Source organism: Canis lupus, chromosome 27, assembly GCF_048164855.1.
Source record: "Canis lupus baileyi chromosome 27, mCanLup2.hap1, whole genome shotgun sequence".
Taxonomy (NCBI): domain Eukaryota; kingdom Metazoa; phylum Chordata; class Mammalia; order Carnivora; family Canidae; genus Canis; species Canis lupus.
This window is the reverse complement of record NC_132864.1, coordinates 13,207,232-13,227,733: the sequence shown is the minus strand read 5'-3', so window position 1 is coordinate 13,227,733 and position 20,502 is coordinate 13,207,232. Positions and strand designations below refer to the sequence as shown.

The 20,502-nt window shown below is 40.2% G+C and overlaps 1 protein-coding gene across 9 annotated transcripts; it reads left to right on the top strand.

The window, feature by feature from the left end:
- Positions 1 to 5,363: 5,363 nt before the first annotated feature.
- On the top strand, positions 5,364 to 19,696 carry DENR (density regulated re-initiation and release factor). Of its 9 annotated transcripts, none has more exons than XM_072802298.1 (9): positions 5,427 to 5,553; positions 6,124 to 6,230; positions 6,328 to 6,442; positions 10,924 to 10,943; positions 11,645 to 11,729; positions 13,645 to 13,728; positions 16,588 to 16,704; positions 17,786 to 17,925; positions 18,033 to 18,321. In XM_072802298.1, the coding sequence occupies exons 2-9, from the start codon at positions 6,210 to 6,212 to the stop codon at positions 18,075 to 18,077; spliced, it is 627 nt and encodes a 208-aa protein (XP_072658399.1). In that variant the 5' UTR covers positions 5,427 to 5,553; positions 6,124 to 6,209; the 3' UTR covers positions 18,078 to 18,321. The 9 variants fall into 9 exon arrangements, with proteins under 9 accessions (XP_072658401.1, XP_072658396.1, XP_072658404.1 ...); XM_072802299.1 differs by having other exon boundaries at positions 5,459 to 5,509; XM_072802300.1 differs by lacking the exon at positions 6,124 to 6,230 and having other exon boundaries at positions 5,364 to 5,509.
- Positions 19,697 to 20,502: the final 806 nt, after the last annotated feature.

The following is a 20,502-nucleotide window of genomic DNA, read 5'->3' as shown; positions in this document are numbered from 1 at the left end:
AGGAGGGAGCCTGATGTAGGACACTGGGATCATGACCTAACCTGAAGGCAGACACTTAACTGACTGAGTCACCCAGGCACCCCTAAAACAGGTCTTCATTAACCCCAATAAGGGCTTTTCTAGCCCTAAACCTATGTTGTTCACCAGAACTAATTTGAAAGTGACACTCCGATTCAAACTGGCTTAAGCAGAAATGATAATTTCATAACTGAAAGGTCCAGGATTAGAGCTGACTTCAAATGTGGGTGGAATCAGGGGTCAACATGCTCCATCTCTCAGCTCTGCTCTCCTTCATAATGACTTTACTCTCAGGCCATGTGGTGGCAAGATGACTGCCAGTAACTCTATTGTTCATCTCTGAGACTCAGTCCAGCGAGAAGGAGAGAACCTGTTTTCTAGAAGCTCCCTCAGAATGTGCTGGAATTCACTGTGATTGATCTACCCTTGAGTTGTTTAATCATTATTACTAACAGAATATAACGTGCTGATTGCCTTAAACCTGGGTCACATGCTCCACCTCTGGATGGGGAGTTGCAAAGGTTCATTTGGACCACATGGGTATTGTATGGAGGAGAGACAATCCCTTCCAAACTAAAATGGGCCTGTAATAGAGAGTGGATGCTAGAAAGGCAATCAACAAATATCCATTCAACCCCCAAGTGACTATCTTGAAAATGCCCAGAAGGAACTAGTAGTAGAAAATATCTGGCTAAGGGCCAATCTAACCCCAACAGTGGAAAAATAAAACCCATGACTTCTTGAAAAAATAGATGATCTTATGACAAGGTGTCACCTATGGTAAGAAGTCACTCCTAATCCAAGAAGCCCAGGGCAAACTCTTTCATTCTCTTTGCTAGAGGACTTCTCAGAAAGTGTCAGAATGCCCCTTTGTCAATGCTTCATCCAAATGACTGGTCTTGCAACATTATTTCCCCATCATCCTTTAGCAAGGACTCACCTTTGTTCCTTTTTTTTCAGTCATGCTTTTCTTGACCACAGGTTTCCCTCTCATGCTAAAGAAACTGTCCCGGGGTACCTGAGTGTCTCAGTTGGTTAAGCATCTAACTCCATCTCAGCTCAGGTCTTGATCTCAGCATTGTGAGTTCAAACCCCACATTAAGTTTCATGTGGGGCTTACTTTAAAAAAAAAAAAAAAAAAAAAAAAGGGCAGCCCAGGTGGCTCAGCGGTTTAGCACAGCTTTCAGCCCAGGGTGTGATCCTGGAGACCCAGGATCAAGTCCCACATCCGGCTCCCTCCATGGAGCCTGCTTCTCCCTCGGCCTGTGTCTCTGCCTCTCTCTCTCTCTCTCTCTCTGTCATGAATAAATAAATAAAATATATTTTTTAAAAAGGTCATCTTTCTTTCCTCCCCTTTTTTCCTTCTTTTTCATGCTTTCTGATGGTATTATTTAGGAATGTATTCTGTAGTATAATAGAAAATCCTACCGCATTGGCTTAAACTAAATGGAGTGCGGGAAAGCAGGGAATTTTCAAAATAGGAAGCCCTGGAAGGGAGGCAGTCAAGAACTGATATAGTAACTCAACAATGCTATCAGGAACACGGGCTTTTTTATACATTTCCAGTCCCAAATCCTTAGCATAAGCACCTTCACGCTCAGGCTAGGCCCTCGAGGTTGCAATATGGTTTATGTTCGAATACCAATCAGAAAGAAGAGAGAAAGGTCAAGGCTTTTTTTTTTTTTTTTTTTTTTAAGATGTTATTTACTTATTTGACAGAGACAGAGAGCACAAGCAGGGGGAGTGGGAGAGGGAGAAGTAGACTTCCCCACTGAGCAGAGAGCCCGGTGCAGGGCTAGATCCCAGGACCCTGGGATCATGACTTGAACTGAAGGTAGATGCTTAACTGACTGAGCCACCCAGGCATCCCACTGCCGTTTTTTTCTAAATATGAGACCTTGTCCTTTTATTTGAGAAGTATTAAATGATGAATTTCTAAAAGAATAAAAGCATGACTCTTCCCTAATCATAAAATAAAAATGTGTCAGATATTTTACTTCATTTATTAATTAAGTCAGTAAGATGTTAAAACCAATTCAAAGGAGAATTCTTGAAAACGTTCACACATAGGCAATCATATATACATACACAGGCAATTGAGAATGCTATAATGAATTTACAAACAGATGGAAAACTAGGCAACAGAGAAATGATCAATTGCAGCTGCACCAGACACAATTCATTTGCATTTCTATGGACAAGAGCCAATTGCATTACTATCAGTTTTCTACAATTTACAAAACCGTAAAATAGCTCAACAGTAGTGAAAGATGGAGATGACACCAAAGAGAGTGCTAGGACACCATGTATCTGTCCATTTAAAAATCTTTCACAATGTTCCTGACAGAAGGGATGTCCCTGTCACCACCTATCTACATCTCATTAACCAGAGCTGTGTCACATAGCCACCTTCGCGGTGAGGGAGGCTGGGAAGTGAAGCCTCTGGCTGGACACACTGCTCGCTTAAGCGAAGTAGTATTCTGTTAGTAAGGAAGTCTGCTCACCTATATACCCACTTGATGTAAGTGTAGTTGGGTTATTTAATAATTTTTAGCACACCTGAGTGTAAGAATGACTACAGTGGACATCTGTTGTTTTGATACTTTACCATCATTCCCTCTCATGGTCATAGTACCTCATAGTTCTGTAGTCTGTCTCCACTTCTAAAACACAGCTCCGAAGGTGGACAGTTGACTCAGGGCTTGTTTAGTTATGGTGATTGATTTAGGATTGGATGCAGCTGGAGCCAGGCCAGTTAGATTCAATCTTTGAAATTTCATTGCAACAAAAGTGTGATTTACGTTAGGAAATATTAATATTTAAGTCAGAAAGATGTTTAGTCAATTTCCTGACAACGCTTGGTGCACAAGTGGAGCCCTATATTCTTTGCACAAATCACACTGCTCTTCAAAGAGTCTGTGGCTTCCTGGTGAGAAACTTCTGGGATTTTTCTTTATTTAGTATGTGGCTCCTGCTTTTAGAACTTGAGAGCTGATAGGCTGTAGATGTCCTAGGAAGTACAAATCTGGGTTTGAATGCCAGCGGTGTCAGGCATAGTCTGCCTAGAAAATAACCCCATCTAAGTATTTAAAGTGTGGGGGTTGGGGGTGGGTGGGAGTTTCATTCAAGGGATTGGTTACATGGGGAATAAAGTGTTGGAAAGCTTAACAGAGGTGGTTGAGGCAATTCAGAGATTAGCAGCAACAAGAAGCCAACAATCACCGCTGCCAGGCTATAGACTAGATCCAGGAGCGGGTATGTTACAGGTGCCCAGGTTCTAGGATTCCCTAACAATATAGACGGAAAACCAGTTATGTCAGAGATGCTACTCACAAGGGTGGAGTGGATGGCTAGGGAGGTGGCTGTTCCTATTGCTGCCTCCTGTTGGCTAAACCTAGCTGGAAGCTCAGGAACAAGAAAGCCTGGGGATGTGGTCTCTGGGGGTCCAGCACCCCCTTCTTTACGAAGCAGAGCAAGAAAGGGGTGAGGAATGGAACTGAAGACATTGGGTCTACTACACAGGACTGGCCACTTACACATATTTCATCGCATTTAAGATGCCATTGATTATGAGATGCCATTATTTTATGCATCACTAAGAAAGAAAAAAGCTGCCAAATTAAACTATGACAAATGCTAAAATTTCATCCCTTGCAATGCATCTTGGTATGGGATATTAAAATGTGAAAAAATGTGCATCTTAAGACCCATAAAATATACTATTAGCTTATGATCTTAGTCACATGTCAACTTAATTCATTTCTACCTTTGAGCTATGATTTTACCATCTGGAAATTGAAGACAATACCTACCTCATAGGGTTATCTTTTTAAAAAAGATTTTATTTAATCATGAGAGACACACACACAGAGAGGCAGAGGGAGAAGCAGGCTCCTTGCAGGGAGCCCGATGCGGGACTTGATGCCTGGACCACAGGATCAAGACCTGAGCCAAAGGCAGATGCTCAACCAATGAGCCACCCAGTTGCTCCCTTATAGGGTTACTGTAAGGACTGAATCAGCTATCACTTTTAAGACTGCTAAATTTAGCAAGAGTAGGCACTTTGTCTCTTGTTCACTGCATCCCCAGTGCTTATGTGGGACAGTGCTGCATGATAGGAACTCAAGAAAATTTTGTGGATGGGACGCCTGGATGGCTCAGCAGTTAAGCTCTGCCTTTGGCTCAGGGCGTGATCCTGGAGTTCAGGAATGGAGTCCCACATCAGGCTTCCTGAGGGGAGCATGCTTCTCCCTCTCCCTTTGCCTGTGTCTTTCATAAATAAAATCTTAAAAAAAGAAAATTTTGTGGAATGAATCCACCTGGACTCTATACCCAAATGAGCAGGTTTTTGACACATAATGGCAGGTGGGTGTCAATAAGTGGAAGTTATTATTGGAATCGAAAGCTATTATTATTGGAATCAACCATGTTTGGGAACAAGATCTTCTTTCACTAGTTACACAGAATTGACTCTTCTGCAAGGAGGTTAGGGTGGAGACTCCTCTTTTATTTAAGAAAGATGTCAGGGTGGAGGCAGCAGTCACCGGCGAAAAAGATTATGCCAGATGGTTTTGTGCACGCATAAAGTAAACCGTGAGCAGAAAATGTAAGGATGGTGGTGGCGCAAATGAAGTCGGCCGGGAAGAAGGGGGATGAGGTGAAGGACAAAGCAACCTCCACCGGCTACCAAGCACTCCTTGGTCATCCTTTTCCTAACCCTCAGAGGTTTGCAAGCACTGTAGTGTTGTTCCCATTTCACCAACGCGACTGGGAGGGACTCGGGCGGAGCACGGTTAGGAAAGGATTTTCCCAGAAGGAAACAACTAGACGGAAGCAAAGCTAGGACGGCCCGCGTGTGCTAGTGTCCGTCCGCCTGAGACCTGAGGGACTGATCGCAAAGACGAGGATGGTGAGGGCAGCAGCTGTTAGGGTGGTGTGAGATTACGGGGCGACTGGAACAATCTAAATAGCGTTCATATGATCTTTCCAAGAATAATTCAGTCACTGCAGGGAAAGGTGTTGAAATGAAACCAAACGTCTTTTCCAGGTGCCATCTCCCCGCGGAGCAGTGACTTATGCAACAGGCTGGAGGTTAGTCAGAACTCCAGGATGCGCCCCAGACTAGGGGCAACATTCCCCAGCTCCACAACAGGGAGTCACCGATGATTTCAGCGCACACCTCCTCTTTCCTCTCCGCGTCGGCTTCCGCCCCGCGCGCCGCCAGCCAGCCGACCCGCCAACCTCTCCCCCGAGTAACGAGCACCGCCTACTGGCTGTCAGCCGCTCGGAGGTTTGGCTCCGCCCCCGAGCACAATGCGCATGCTCCCCAGTGCCCCTCCGCCTCCGCCTTCAGGCTTCTCGCGACAGCCTCCCAGCGGCGACCTGAATCTCGCGATAAAGGCTTATTGTCTCGCGGGACCGCGGCTTGCCGACGGGCTTTCTGGCGGCCCTGGCCGGGGAAGAGGAATTGCATGTGTTGCTTCAGCTGGCGGTAGTGGCGGGAGCGGAGGCGGCGGGGGTTGTGCGACCGCCTGGGTAACGACCCCTCGAGCCTCTCCCTCTTCCGAAGAGCTCGTAGAGAGCGTGGGGGGAAGCCGAGGTGCTGTCCGGCGGAAGGGGGCCGGGCCGGGCGTCTCCACACCCCCGCCCACATGGGCCCCTGTGGTGTCCCTGGGATTGCCCCTTCGCCTCGGATCTTCCCCTAACTCCTGGCCGCCCATGTCGCCCCAGTGCTCTTACATTCTGCCCCTTGCCGATTCTTCCGCCCCCATTTTCTGTCTTCAGATTCTGGTCTCCCCGCCCCCTCCCACTCCCATCGCTTCCCGGATTCCTGTGTCCCTCGCTTGGCGTTTAGCTGCGCCCACACCCTGTACTCTGGGCACCTCTGGTCACTCATCCCTTCTTCGTAGGCTCTTTTAGCCTTTTATTTTATGTGGCCTTTATTGCAGTTTGCATCCCTCCCATTTCATCCCCAGACCTTTTGCCCCCTCACTACGGATCATCCTCCCCATCCTATTATCCCATTGCGTCCTCTTTCCACTAGAGCCCCCACCCCCCGACCCATTCTTCACAGTGCTTTTTCTCCCGTCACTTGCTTCCCTGTAGACCTGTGGAGCTGGTTGGTGGTGCGCCCAGAATTGGTCACATTTTATGGATCCTAATGCAGCTTGTATCCTTCACTTAAGAACAGAATGGAAACATTTAGGGTTGAGGTATTTCCAGTGGGCGGAAGTGAGGCTACCTCTGAACACTGCTTCTTTGAGGTCTTGGTCCAAAATAGTGAAAATGTGTTATTTTCCTTGTTTACAGGTTTGTGAGATGGCTGCTGATATTTCTGAGTCCGGTGGGCATGATTGCAAAGGAGACTCGAAGGGCAATACCAAGTTAGATGCAGACTACCCACTTCGAGTCCTTTACTGTGGAGGCAAGTGTTACAAAGCAGAAAATGGCTTTTGGTCACTTTGTTTTTATGCATTATGATTGTATATCACATTTGATCCTATTAATCCTTTTCTCATCTGTGCTGTTTGTGAAACCCTTAATTGGAGCCGCAAGGTTGGGGGTGGGGCACTGGTGAAGAGGAGGCATGGGTTTACAGATTTTCCCAACCTGTAATGACTTGTGTCTTGCTACTTGGCCTGGAAAAGCTTGCAGTCCAGTTGGAAGAGAGGCATGCAAATAGATTATTTCAACCTAATGTTACTTGCTGGTCTGCTATTAAAGGAGGACTTCTTGGAAGATACTGAGTCTGAAGAGATGACAAGGACTGGATAAAGTGGAGAAGGGCATCCCAGATGAAGTGAATGGCTGGCTATGCAAGAAAAGGCTTGGTGGATGCACATCTGTGGAAAATGAACAACTCTAGATTAGTATAGTGTTTATATTATAGGGAGGATGTCAGTAAGGAAAGAAGATGAGATTGGAGCGATGGGTAGTAGGACAGTCTTGAGAAAGTGTTCTTGGTTTGATTGATAATATGTGTATTAGATTGAATCAGGATTCTTTTTCCCTTGGAGTGTTTTTTCCTCATTTCTTTTCCCCTCATTTTCAATACAGAGATATTTGTGAGTTGGAAATGCTCTAATTTTATTAGTATTTTGGAAAGTTTGAAGGTCCAAGATAGCAAAAGAGGAAATAAATAATTTTTTTCAGGAAATATTTTTGATCGCTTACTCTGTACCTTGCAGTGTTTTAGGTACTGGGGACTAAGTGAATAAGTCAGAAAAGGCACTTGTGTTTGGAGACTTTACATACTGTGAGTGTAATAGAGACGTCATCTGGAGTTTAAGCACTATAGAAGCAGAGGGGATGTCACTGAGTTCAACAATTTTGTCAACTTGCCATTTATCAGATATCTTTGCTGATAAAATTACTATGCCTCAGTAAGAGTATGGGAATTCAGTAAGAGTAAGGCACAGGAATTCTTTGTAAGGTTGATTGAGTTTTGTTATGATATTGGTCTTTTTTTTTTTTTTTAATATTTTATTTATTTATTCATGAGAATACACAAAGAGGAGAGAGAGAGAGGCAGAGACACAGGCAGAGGGAGAAGCAGGCTCCATGCAGGGAGCCCGATGTGGGACTCCATCCTGGGTCTCCAGGATCACGCCCTGAGCTGTAGGCGGCGCTAAACCGCTGAGCCACCGGGGCTGCCCTGATATTGGTCTTATATGGTCATCTTATTGCCTTTGGAGTCACAGACTGAGGTCTGCATTCTGACTCCAGCATTACCAGCTATGTGACCTTGGGCAAGTTACCTAATTCACTTAAGATTTAGATGTCTGTTTTTTAAGATCTGTACAATGGAAATGATGATTGTATCCTGTCAGGTGACTTGTATAAAGCTTCTGACATAGCAGCTAACACAGAAACATAGTACAATTAAGTTTTATTGTAAGAGAAGTACATTAGTTTAGTATGGTTTATCTTTGTCAGATATAGTTAAGAGCTCTTGTTCTTTATATGCTATTTCATCTAATCTAAGACTCTGTTTTATAAGATTCACCATTATTTTATGTTCCACTAAGAAAAAACCTGTCAGATTGACGTGCCGTAATTATAAGATGCATCCCTATAAAAATGAAAAAAATTTAGAATTGATGAAATATGGTATATGAAAACCATCCTGTTAAATTGCTGTTAATGTGACTGCTACAGTGACTTTTGAATAACTGCACTAAATATGCAAACCACCCCAGTGGACCAGAGGTCCCTAACCTTTTAGAGAAAGGTTTATTTATTTCCCTCCCTAATTTGTATTGATAATCTAGGCCTAAACTGGGGACGGGGTTACTTCCTCAAGGAGTTTATGGTCTAGTTGTAGAAGAAGCAATATTAGAAAATATAAAATGCTAAATTAAATAGTACTGATTATAACTGTGAATTAGGAGTTGAGGAAAAGGCATCTTTTTCAGAGGAAGGTAGGCAAATTTCCAAGGAAATGAGAAGCCTCAGACAATGCATAGAATTTGCATGAAAGGTGAAGGAATTCATAAGAACAATATGGTAGTAAGATTTAATACAGTGTCTTCAGGGGAGAGGGAAAAGAAAGGGCTGATTGGAACAGAATGCTGATTGGCATAGACTGAGAAACAAGGTTAGGTTGAATGGGGTCATTTCTGGGGAGACATTTTGTCTTCAGGATTGTGACTTCAGACTCAATCTGAGTTTGAATCCTGACTCAGCCATCTACTCCCTTGTGTTACCTTGGCCAGTTTCCTCATCCATTAAAGACCCTACTTAGGAGAGTGTAGAGAAGGAATAATACTCTCAAAGGCTCCACCTTCTAATACCGTCACGTTGGATTAGAGTTTAAACATAGTAGTTTTGAGGGGACACAAACATTCAGACCATAGCAGAAGATATCTTGGTTGAAGATGCCTTGTTCTTCATGTTGCGTCACGTCAGCAAGTACATAATGTCAGGTTGTTCCACTATTAGTGATGTGAGGTTTGATGGTAAATGCTAGATCTTTGTGTCGAAAAGCTATGGTTTGCAGAAAGGGAAATTGACTTTAAAAGCAAATAACCGTGAGCCCAAAAGAACCATCCAGATGTTTGCATTATATTAGAATTTTGTCAAGCTGAATATTCTTTGAAATGATGTACAAAGTTTTATAGTTTAGCATTTGCTGAAATGGTATTTAACCTATAATTAAATTCTGAAAGTGTGACTGAATATCTGCACCTACTGGTTTTTTTTTTTTTTTTTTTTTTCAAGATTTTATTCATTCATTCATGATAGAGAGAGGCAGAGACTCAGGCAGAGGGAGAAGCAGGCTCCATGCCGGAAGCCCGATGCGGGAGTCGATCCCGGACTCCAGGATCACGCCCTGGGCCAAAGGCAGGTGCCAAACCACTGAGCCACCCAGGGATCCCCTGCACCTACTGGTATTTGAACTTGAACTCTGAGGATTGTAGAGGTCTTGGTTAACCAGGGAGAGCTTTGGAGGAGAGATCTCCACACTTGAAATAAAGAGATACTAGGTTCCAGTTTTCTTCTGCCACCTACCATTTTTGTCCTTGGATGAGCTATTTAACCTTTCTTAGAGCATCATCTATAAAAAAAATGATGGGGGACACCCGGGAGGCTCAGCGGTTGAGCGTCGGCCTTCGGCTCAGGGCATGATCCTGGGATCCAGGATTGAGTACCATAAACCTCTGCCTGTGTTTCTGCCTCTCTCTCTCTCTTTCTCTTTCTTTGTCTCTCATGAATAAATAAATAAAGTCTTTAAAAAAAATAGTGATGGTGGGATGAGGAGAAGGCATACCACTGTCACATGGCTGGCACACAGCTGCCCTACCTGTGTATGTCATGTAATCTGATTTTGTGGTTAAGAGCTTCAGAAACTGGGACGTCTGAGTGGCTCAGTGGCTGAGTGTCTGCCTTGGCTCAAGGCGTGATCCTGGAGTTCTGGGATGGAGTCCCACATCGAGCTCCCTGCATGGAGTCTGCTTCTCCCTCTGCCTATGTCTTTGCCTCTCTCTTTCTGTGTCTCTCGTGAATAAATAAATAAAATGTTTATTTAAAAAAAGCTTCAGAAATTGGCCAGGGTTCAAATCCTGTTCTGCTAACCACATGCAGCAGGTTACTTACCTATCGGTAATGCAGATGTGGTATTTCTTACTTACATCATCACAGGGTAGTGATGATGACACATAATAATGCATATAACGATAATTGCTGTGATGAGAAATGCTCTGCTCCCTCACAAATCTCAAGATAATTGAGCACACTGAACTACTCTATTCTTCACCTTAAGAGAACAAAATAAACAGTTGACCCAGTAACAGAATTCTATTTAAACAGAATTCTATTTAAAATCAGGAAACCTTTTGAGTTCTAATTCTTTATCTCATGCAGCCTGTATGAGGACAAGATTGAACCTACATTCCTTTTAGCTTTATAAGGTGCTTAATCTTATGTAGGATAATATGAAAAAGGAAAGAAAACGTGTATTGCAAAGAAATGGTAGCAAAAGTGCTACTGAAGTCTATAAGTATGTTAGTATGAATAAAAACTGGTGGCTGTTTTGGTAAAACTATCAAAAGAACCAGTTCCTTTCAAGCTTTGTTGTATGGGGAATTGTTCTCAGCTTAGCTTCAGATGTATTAAAGTGGTTATGGTAAAACCTTAAGCTATGCAAGATAGTATAGTTTGATGTTCCATCAACTGACGGTTATAGTCTTTAGATTAGAAACAAAAAACTTAAGAGAAAATCTCTATGAACCATGTACCTTTTACCTCAAAAAAAAGTGTGATGGGTAGTATTTGAAAAGTGGTACAGAATTTATAGGAAAAAGTAGAAATGAAACATTTTGTCAGATTTAAAAGGCTGAGCCTTGTGTGTTTATATATATTCATATATTTAAGTTTTCCAATCTTTTTTTTTCTCCATTTCCCCAGTCTGTTCATTACCAACAGAGGTAAGTCTTTTTCAAATTCTTTTTTTACCTTCTGCATTTGGGGTCATTGATTTTAGAGCTAGCCTGAGAACTTTTTTCTATTTTTCATATCTGTCATTTGATAGTACAGTTTTAACTTTTTATAGAGAATCTTGGATTAGAATAATTTTATAGTCTTAAAAATTGTTTTCTTAAGACTTTGTATCATATGTGTACATTGTGTACATCTCTTGCACTTGACTATACAGTTTGGACTTTGCTTGAAATTCATGAATAGTTAGCTAATAAAATAAGAGTAGCTTTAAAACCAAAATCTAATTTCTAAGCAGAGGAAAGCATAAATTAAAATTATGTATAAGATTTTCTGTTAATAAGCTTCTGAGTCAGGATCTGTTGGCAAGTCACAAAAATACTGAGACACCTGTGTGTCCAAAGCAAGAAATAAACATGCTTGGTTTTGTTTGCTGCTTTTTCTAATGCCCTTCTGTTTGATGGGGGAAAAAAATACTACAATGAGGAAGTGTTTAATCCTTTTTAAATTCTAATTGCTTATGGGGCATTTCCTGGTGGAACACAGAATTCTTGTGGATAAGACATTAGTGGGAGTGGTTAGTTTCATCATTCTTAATATAGCAAACATAGGGAATGACTTAATTAAAATGTATTGGTTGATTGAAAATGTTCTGTTGTGACTCAATTTGTTCTCCCCTCTAATCTCCCAGTACTGTGAATATATGCCTGATGTTGCTAAATGTCGACAGTGGTTAGAGAAGAATTTTCCAAATGAGTTTGCAAAACTTACTGTAGGTATGAACCTTTTTTTTCTTTCATCAAAGCTTGTGTATCTGAAACAAATGCACATAAGGCATTATTTTAAAGATAAGAAAGTGCTCCTTTATTTATATTTTTAAAATATTTTATTTATTCATGATAGACACAGAGAGGCAGAGACATAGGCAGAGGGAGAAACAAGTTCTCTGTAGGGAGCCTGATGTGGGACTTGATCCCAGGACCCCAAGAACACGACCTGAGCCAAAGGCAGACTCTCAACCAATGAGCCATTCAGGTGTCATGAAAGTGCTCCTTTAGTAGGATATTACAGAATTGTATTTATATCTATTAACTTTAAAACCATTTTATATTTTTGGGTTAAAATTCCTTATATAGAATCACACACAGTTTCATGTGTCTTAACTCTGAGAGAGTTCAGGATAACTTTCTTATAAGAAGAGTAATGGCTTAGGAGCAAATGTATTTTCAATCATTCATTTAACAAATTATTTCTTGTGAGTATACTATATACTACACATTGTTTTAGATGCTGGAGATAAAGTAGTAAACAAAAGATCTATTATTTGGAAATTATATTCTAGAAGAGGAGACTAAGTAAAATAAGACAAAATAAGTATGTTAAATAATGATAAGTAGAGAATGGGGAGATAAAAATTGTTGAGGGAGGAAATTGGAAATTTTGAGTGGTGGTAGGAAAGATTTTGCTGAAAAGACCAAATTTAAACAAAGATCTAAAGGAAGTAAGGGAGTGAGTCATTTGGATATCTGGGAGAACATTCCAGGTGCAGGGCAAGTGCAAAGGCCCTAAGGTAAAAGCTTACTTGTTATATTCAGGAAATCTCAAGGAAGCCTTTGTGTCTGGATCTTATTGAAGGAGGGGGAGAAGGGTCAGAGATGAAGTCAGAGAGGTAAGGCGGACCACACCCTAAAGGCCAAGACTTGGCATTTATTCAGGAGATGTGGAGCAGGAGAGCAGTAAGGTCGAACTTTTGTTTCAACAGCATCTCTGGCTGCTGTGCTAAAGAATAGACTGAAGAGGGGCACAGGCAGTAAAGGGAGACCAGATAGGAGGCCGCAGTAGTAATTAGGCCAGGAGACTGACCAGAATGGTAGCAGTGGAGGTGGGGAGAAGTGATCAGATTCTCAGTGTGTTTTGAAGGTAGAGCTGACAGTTTTCTGGTATGCTGCATGTGGGATGTGAGAAAAGGAGGCATCTAGGGTTTTGGCAACCAAAAGAATGGAGTTGCTGTTGCCAGAAGAAAGAAGACTACAGAGAACAGATTTCTTCAATTTTAAAATTGTTGGCTGCTCTTACAAGATTGGTGGAAATGAAGACAGTAGCAGGAAGAAGGGAAAGCCTGGGCTCAGAACAGGCCTATCAGGTGTACCCGGTGTTATTCCACCATTTGCTGCTTTGATTTTCAGATTGTTTTTAAGAAGCATAACCCCTGAAACATATAAGGCCTTTTTGGATAGTAGCTACAGTCATTGTTGGAAAAGAACCCTACAGTTAGGTGTTGCAGTCTGCATGGTCATGGTCAGCCTGGGACAGGACCTGCCTAGGACATGATAAGACCTGGGGAGGGAGTTGTCTTATTCAGGATGAGACCTCCTGTTGCATAGATAAGTATGTTTAGATAGGAAACACTCCTGCAGAGTGTGAGTGTTTCCTACTTCTTTCATGTGGGTGAAAAGATCCTAATCTTCACATATCAAAAACTTTGTTTTGTCTTCTGTCACCTTGCACTTGACCATAAAGACCAGAATTAGACTTGATAGAAATTTAACAGTATAATTGTTTGCTTTATAAGTGGCATGATCAGTTGTTGGCAAGATGCCTTATTTGTATACGAAGTTGCTCAAAGGTGATTTTTTTTTAAGGTTATATTGAAGTGATGTTAATGCTTTTGGATTTCACTGTTACATCTAGAAAATTCACCGAAACAAGAAGCTGGAATTAGTGAGGGTCAGGGCACAGCAGGGGAAGAGGAAGAGAAGAAAAAGCAAAAAAGAGGTAAGCCTAAATCCATGGCTTGATTTACATAAACACACTTTTCCTCTCTCAGAGGAAATAACATAATGAAGGCAGTCCTAAAGCCAGTAATATCTACCTGCTGATGTAATTCCATATGTGTACCCTACAGAGTGGTACAGAATCATATTCTCAGGATGACTGGATGCCATTTGATTTGGGCTTTATCAGTAAATTGGACCTAGGACAACATGCTTTAATTGCTATGTGCATATGCAAAAAGCAACCAACCAGCTTGATGACTTCAAAATTTTGTTACCTTATTAAAATAACTATGTATTCTATGTAGAGTGAGGACATTTATAAAAGATTTTATTTATTTATTTATTTAAGATTTTATTTATTTCTTCATGAGAGACAGAGAGGCAAAGACATAGGCAGAGGGAGAAGCAGGCTCCATGCAGGGAGCCCAATGCAGGACTCGATCCCAGGACTCCAGGATCATGTCCTGGGTTGAAGGCAGGCGCTCAATTGCTGAACCACCCAAGCGTCCCTAAAAGATTTTATTCTCTCATTATGTTGTCAGCTCAGTTTATTTTATTTTATTTTTTTAAATAGCTGTCGCATATACCTGTTTACCTTTCCTAAAACGAATTCCTCTACTCTGGATTCTGTTCCTGCCTGTATCTTCTGCCTTGATTATTCTCCCCTATGACTAAAATTAGCTTATAAATAAGGACTTTGCATCTTTCAAGAAAAATGCCCATGTCTTCATTTGCCTTATCCTTTGCCCTGCCCTTCTTAACCAGACTTTTGTAGTAAGACTAGACTTACTGTCCTTGTTCTTCTGTCCTTCGTTGTTCATACTTAATTCCATCCTAAGCTGTCATGCCACTGAAATTCCTCTAATAGCAGCCAGGAGTGGCTCAGTCATTGCTAAGCAGTAAGAGCATTTGAGCACGCCTTTCTCGTTGAAACTCTTGTACTTCCTTGGTTTTTGTGACAGACTTCTTTCTTCATTTTCCCTGTCACTCCTCTTTGGTCTTCTGTGCAAACTTCTCCCTTCTGTCCCTTAAAAGTTGTATTTCCCAGGATCCTGTGCTTGGCCCTTTTACCTCCTCATTCGGCAGTTTTCTCCCTGAGTTTCACATTCTTAACTTCTGACATCACTCTACACTTGCAATTCCTAAATCTATACCTCTAGTCCTAGCCTAGTCTCTAGACTGGCACTGTGCATGGTCCCACAGATACCTCAAATGCAGTATTTCCAAAAAAAACCCAAACAAGTCCCAGGTATTTCCAAAAAAATACTTGGCATTTCCAAAAAAGCCAAACTAACAAGTCTTTTGGTTAAGCACAGCATGCTTTATCTAGTCATCTGAGCCAGGACCTGACTGACACTCATGTTGGTTTTCTTTCTTTCTTCCTTTTAATCATTTTATTTTTATTTTTATTTATTTATGATAGTCACACAGAGAGAGAGAGGCAGAGACACAGGCAGAGGGAGAAGCAGGCTCCATGCACTGGGAGCCTGACGTGGGATTCGATCCCCGGTCTCCAGGATCGCGCCCTGGGCCAAAGGCAGGCGCTAAACCGCTGCGCCACCTAGGGATCCCTTAATCATTTTTTTAATAGTCTCCTTCCGTAATTTATTTAGTACTAATTCTTTTTTTTTTTTTTAATTCCTTTTGATTAGTTCTGAATTCTGTTTTTTCTCCTCCTTACTCTGGCCTCTGCCTAGTTGCCATTACCGTTACCACTGCTTTGTTAGGTTTTGATTTGATATATTTCCTCCTCAACTACTATAGGAGCTCTCTCTTGGCCTTATTCCTCAAATTCACCTTCCATGCTATAGGTTTATCTCATAAGGCCTAATCTGGTTTTTCCACTCTTCTATTCATTCAGTGGCTTTTTTTTCTTTCTTTTCTTTTCTTTTCTTTTCTTTTCTTTTCTTTTCTTTTCTTTTCTTTTCTTTTCTTTTCTTTTCTTTCTCTTTTCTTTTCTTTTTCTTTCTTTCTTTCTTTCTTTCTTTTTTTTTTTTTAAGATTTATTTATTCATGAGAGACACAGAGAGAGGCAGAGACATAGGCAGAGGGAAAACCAGGCTCCCTGCAGGGAGCCCAATGCGGAACTCAGATCGGAAGACCCTGGGATAATGACCTGAACCAAGGCAGAGGCTCAGCCACTGAGCCATCCAGGCATCCCAGTGGCTTTTCTTCTGCCTCAGTATAAAATCAAATAACAGAGCTTGATGTGCTAGTCCTTTAATGACTGGTAGGTAATCTCTTGCTTTTCTGGCTTTATTTCCTGCATATACATAAACATCTTTCATCAGACAATTGTAGTTCTCAAGTATAATGCCTTCTCTTATCTTTTTACTTGTTCCCTTCTCCTGGGATATCCTTTCTTACCGGATCTCTCCAGTCCTTTTGCTTTCATCTGGACAGTTCTTCTACAGAACTAAGATGCCATTTCTTCTGTGAAATCTTTTCACAGAAGGTGCTCTTTCTTTTCTTTTCTGTCCTCCAAAGGGTAAGTAGGCTGTTCCTCTGAAAGCTATGGTAGTACAGTATATGTGGATTCTGTTATAGTATGTACCAGTTGCAGTAATTAAACCTTTTTTTGTCTCTCTTCACTAGACTGAGAGTCCCTGGAGGCCAGGGACTATGTTTTCTTCTGTTCATCTTTGTGTCCTCAGCCCTTAGTGCAGTGCTTGGTACAGATTACTTAATAAATATTTATTGAATAACTCATGCATGTGTTTATTACTTTTGTATTAGAAGCAAAAACTTTAGAAATTAATCTTTGGTACCTTTTAAAAATTAATAAGCTTAAAGAACAGCATTCTTTATATTAGACACTAAACAATTGATGCTAAGCTCATTTTTTTCATAAATGAAGGTGGAAGGGGTCAAATAAAGCAAAAAAAGAAGACTGTACCACAAAAAGTTACGATAGCCAAAATTCCTAGAGCAAAGAAGAAATATGTAACAAGAGTATGTGGCCTTGCAACTTTCGGTGAGTTTTAAGTATTAAGTAAGTTTTAAGTTTTAAAATGTGTGAACTATTTTCTCTTTGTTGCTCTCTGCCTCCCTGTCTGTCTGTCTTGCTCTTTCTTTTTTAATCCGGTTTCATGAAAATTTCACAGGTCTGTTTTTTGCTGAGAATATACAAAATGAGATTTTGCATGTCAAACTATAGCTTCAAAATAAAAATTTGATGTTTAAATCGTGTATAACTTTTTCCTTTCCAGAATACCTGCTTGAGCACTTTTTATGTGGATTGTGGAGGGCTAGGTAGGATTCCTTGAAGCCTATCAATACTGCTCCTCTGTCCCTTCAGGCTTGATGGCAAAAGGCTGCAAAATGGCTTGCGCCCTCTGGGAATGATAGTAGAGGGGGAGGGAATGTGGGTTTCAGCAGAATGTCCTGCTTTAGAGCTCTTTCTGGAGGCTTTGAATGAACAGTGAAATTGTAAACCAATGTCCCTTCATGTGACAACACAGTTGAAAAGCAATCATTAGATAGGTTTGTCTCCCTGCTGTAACTATTTCTCTTGTAAAAAGGGATAAACAAAAGAACTTCATTGTACTTGGAAATATATATGTAATGCTTGGAATTAATGAGTTCCTGGATTTATTTTGGTCTTACTATAGGAGTTACAAATAGTATAAATGATGCTTTTTTTGTGTGTGTGTGTGATAGGATGCATGTTTTATTTGTTTGTTTATTTATTTATAAAATTCAATTAATTAACATACAGTATATTATTAGTTTCAGAGGTAGAGTTCAGTGATTCATCAGTCGCATATAACACCCAGTGCTCATTACATCACTTACCCTTCTTAACGCCCATCACCCAGTGGCTCCATCCTTCCTGAATAAAGCTACTTTCATGTGCTGAAGCTTTATTTGACCTTGAAAATATAAGTTAATGGTTAAGACCACTGTAGTAATTTGTAACTGTCATTCTGAAAGGAATATGAAACCCATTAAGGCGATCTGTTTTATGAAATTAAGATGCAGATTGAATTTCAAAATGGAAAAATATCTTTGATATACAATTCCAGTTATAGTCTTGCTGTTTGTTTTTTAAACAGAAATTGATCTTAAAGAAGCACAAAGATTTTTTGCTCAAAAATTCTCCTGTGGTGCCTCAGTAACAGGAGAGGATGAAATCATCATTCAGGGAGACTTTACAGATGACATAATTGATGTCATTCAGGAAAAATGGCCAGAGGTGAGTAGATAGAACATGTGCATCAGTGGTTATAAGTTTTTAAAGCAAGTTGCTTCCATGTTATTTAAAACCATAATTCATGTGATGTAATTATTTGTGTTTTATAGGTGGATGATGATAGTATCGAAGATCTTGGAGAAGTAAAGAAGTGATTTTGAAAATTTGTCTCTATTTAATGATCTGAACTGAGAGTTAATATGGCCAAAGGGAGAGAGGCCTTTTGAAAATATATATTTATCCTACAGTAAAACTGTAGACTACCCTCACCCTTGGCATTTTCACTGTTCTGTATAAGGCTGCTTGTTTTTTTTATTGCCAAAGTCTAATAAACGGGAGACTGTCATGCTTATGCATGAAATAGAATTTAGTCAAATAAAAATTTTTGGTCATTTGGTACTGACTTTTCTCTTTCTCTTTTTAACTTTTTATTTTTGGAAAAACACTAGATTTTTTTGTGCAACGCTTTTCTGTTTATTATCTTAAAAGAATCATGATTTGATTACATCATGATTTAAAGCTGAGTAATATTTTAAAGAATTTGAATTTTGAATTTTGGCTTCATCACCATTAATAACTGTCTCCTTGCTTCTTTGATGTGATAATTTTGAGATGCTTCGGCATCTAATAGATTTGTGGTTGAATTTGCTTCATTGTTACCAACCAAGTCCACTTCGTGGTCACATTAACTTAATGTTGGTAGGAGTTGTTCACGCTCTTCTGGAGATTATTTGGTAAAGTATATTAAAGCCTTAAAACCATCTGCAGTCTGACCCAGTAAGCCACTTAGTTGACATTATCCTAAAGATAGAATCATTCTTGCTTAAAACTGTGAGTGAGGGTGTTCATCACAATGTTACTCATAAAGATAAAAAAAATTGCAACTGAAACAAATGAACAATTGAGAAATGGTTGAGGAATGGTAGTGCACCATATGGTAGAATATTATGCATATTTTTAAAAATATTTTTCCAAAATACTTTGGAAACATGTTTGGTGATGTTAAGTGGGGAGCAGACCTCCAATATTACCACCACTGTTTTGAGTGGAAGGCCATTCAGAGATGCTACCAAGTTCTTATTCTGGCTATAAATTCTGGGAGTTAAGTTCTGCTAGCAAATTGGAAAGAATATACACCAATGCGCTCTCTCTCTATATATATATATGTATATGTGTGTATATATATGTATATGTGTATATATATATATACATACATACATATATATATATGGTCTGAGAAATAGCAGTTGAAATGAGTCTGTCTCACAAGAGAAACTGACAGTGAATTTTAATGAATGCAGTAAATGAATTTAAACTTTGTTTTTATAAAGGTATTTTAGGTGCTGCAAATTGAAAAAGAAGACTCCAGTATTTTAAATTGCTATAGACACCTTTAAGAAATTTAGAACCCATTGTTTATTGCCATGCAAATTACAACCTTGAATGAATGAGTGGTTTTTTTCAATATTTAAAATCTTAGAAAAAAATGTGTAGTAAGGATGCAAATTAAGAAAATGAAATTCTGCATTAACTGTGAATTTTACTAAATATGAGTGTCTGATGAAGCAAATTTATCCATCAAGACCATTTGGTATGTGTTGTGTATGTATTCTGTTGGTGCTGGAAGATGTCTCTGTGCCTGTATCAACCTTGTGACTCCATGTAAAGATTCTCAATGTTCACAGTTCTTGGCAAATGCAGTTTTAATCCATATAAAGCCAGCAGTGGATGTTACTGCAGGATAATGGAGGATTAAAATTGTCCTTGTGTATAACATGTGTGAATTTTTTTCTTCGACCTAAAATTTAAAATGCTGCATTAATCTCTGATTAAAATGTGCTAAGTCCAAGGATTGACTTTAATTCATATACTCTCTTTATGTATGTATTCTGTAAATGTTTTCATGGTCTAGTATTTTTAACAAAAAGAGTACTTAACCTTTAACAGCCTTATGTCATAATTGTAAACGATTTGCCACAATTAAGCTGGCAATTTGAATGCAAACCCAACTTTGATATGTAGTATTTTATTCTCTTAAAAAAAAAATAGATACTGACAAGTGATTTTACATTCCGTTTTAGTTACTACATAGGAGCCTCAGTAAATCAGTTGTTGCTTAAGAAAAGTACATGGTAAGAGCACCTGGGTGGTGCATGCAGTCTGTTAAAACAGGCGTGGGACGCTTGGTTTGGGCTCAGGTTGTGATCCAGGTGATCTCAGGCCTAAGATCCAACCCCCTCCCCCCCCCCCAATTAGGCTCCATGCTCAGAGCAGAGTCTGCTTGAGATTCTCTCCCCCTTTCCCTGCTCTCTGCCTTTCCCACTTGTGCTCTCTCTCTAAATCTATTTATTTGAGAGAGAGAGAGAGAGGGAGGGAGGGAGGGAAGAGAGTCCCAAGCAGACCTGTGCTGAGCACATATTCTGTTGGCAGGGCTCCATTTCAGGCCCTTGAGATCACAACCGGAACCAAAACCAAGAGTTGGATGCTTAACAGACTGTGCCACCCAGGAGCCCCATTAATAAATATTATAAAATACATGGTAGCTTTCTCACTCTTAAAAATTTGATAAATTGCAGAGCA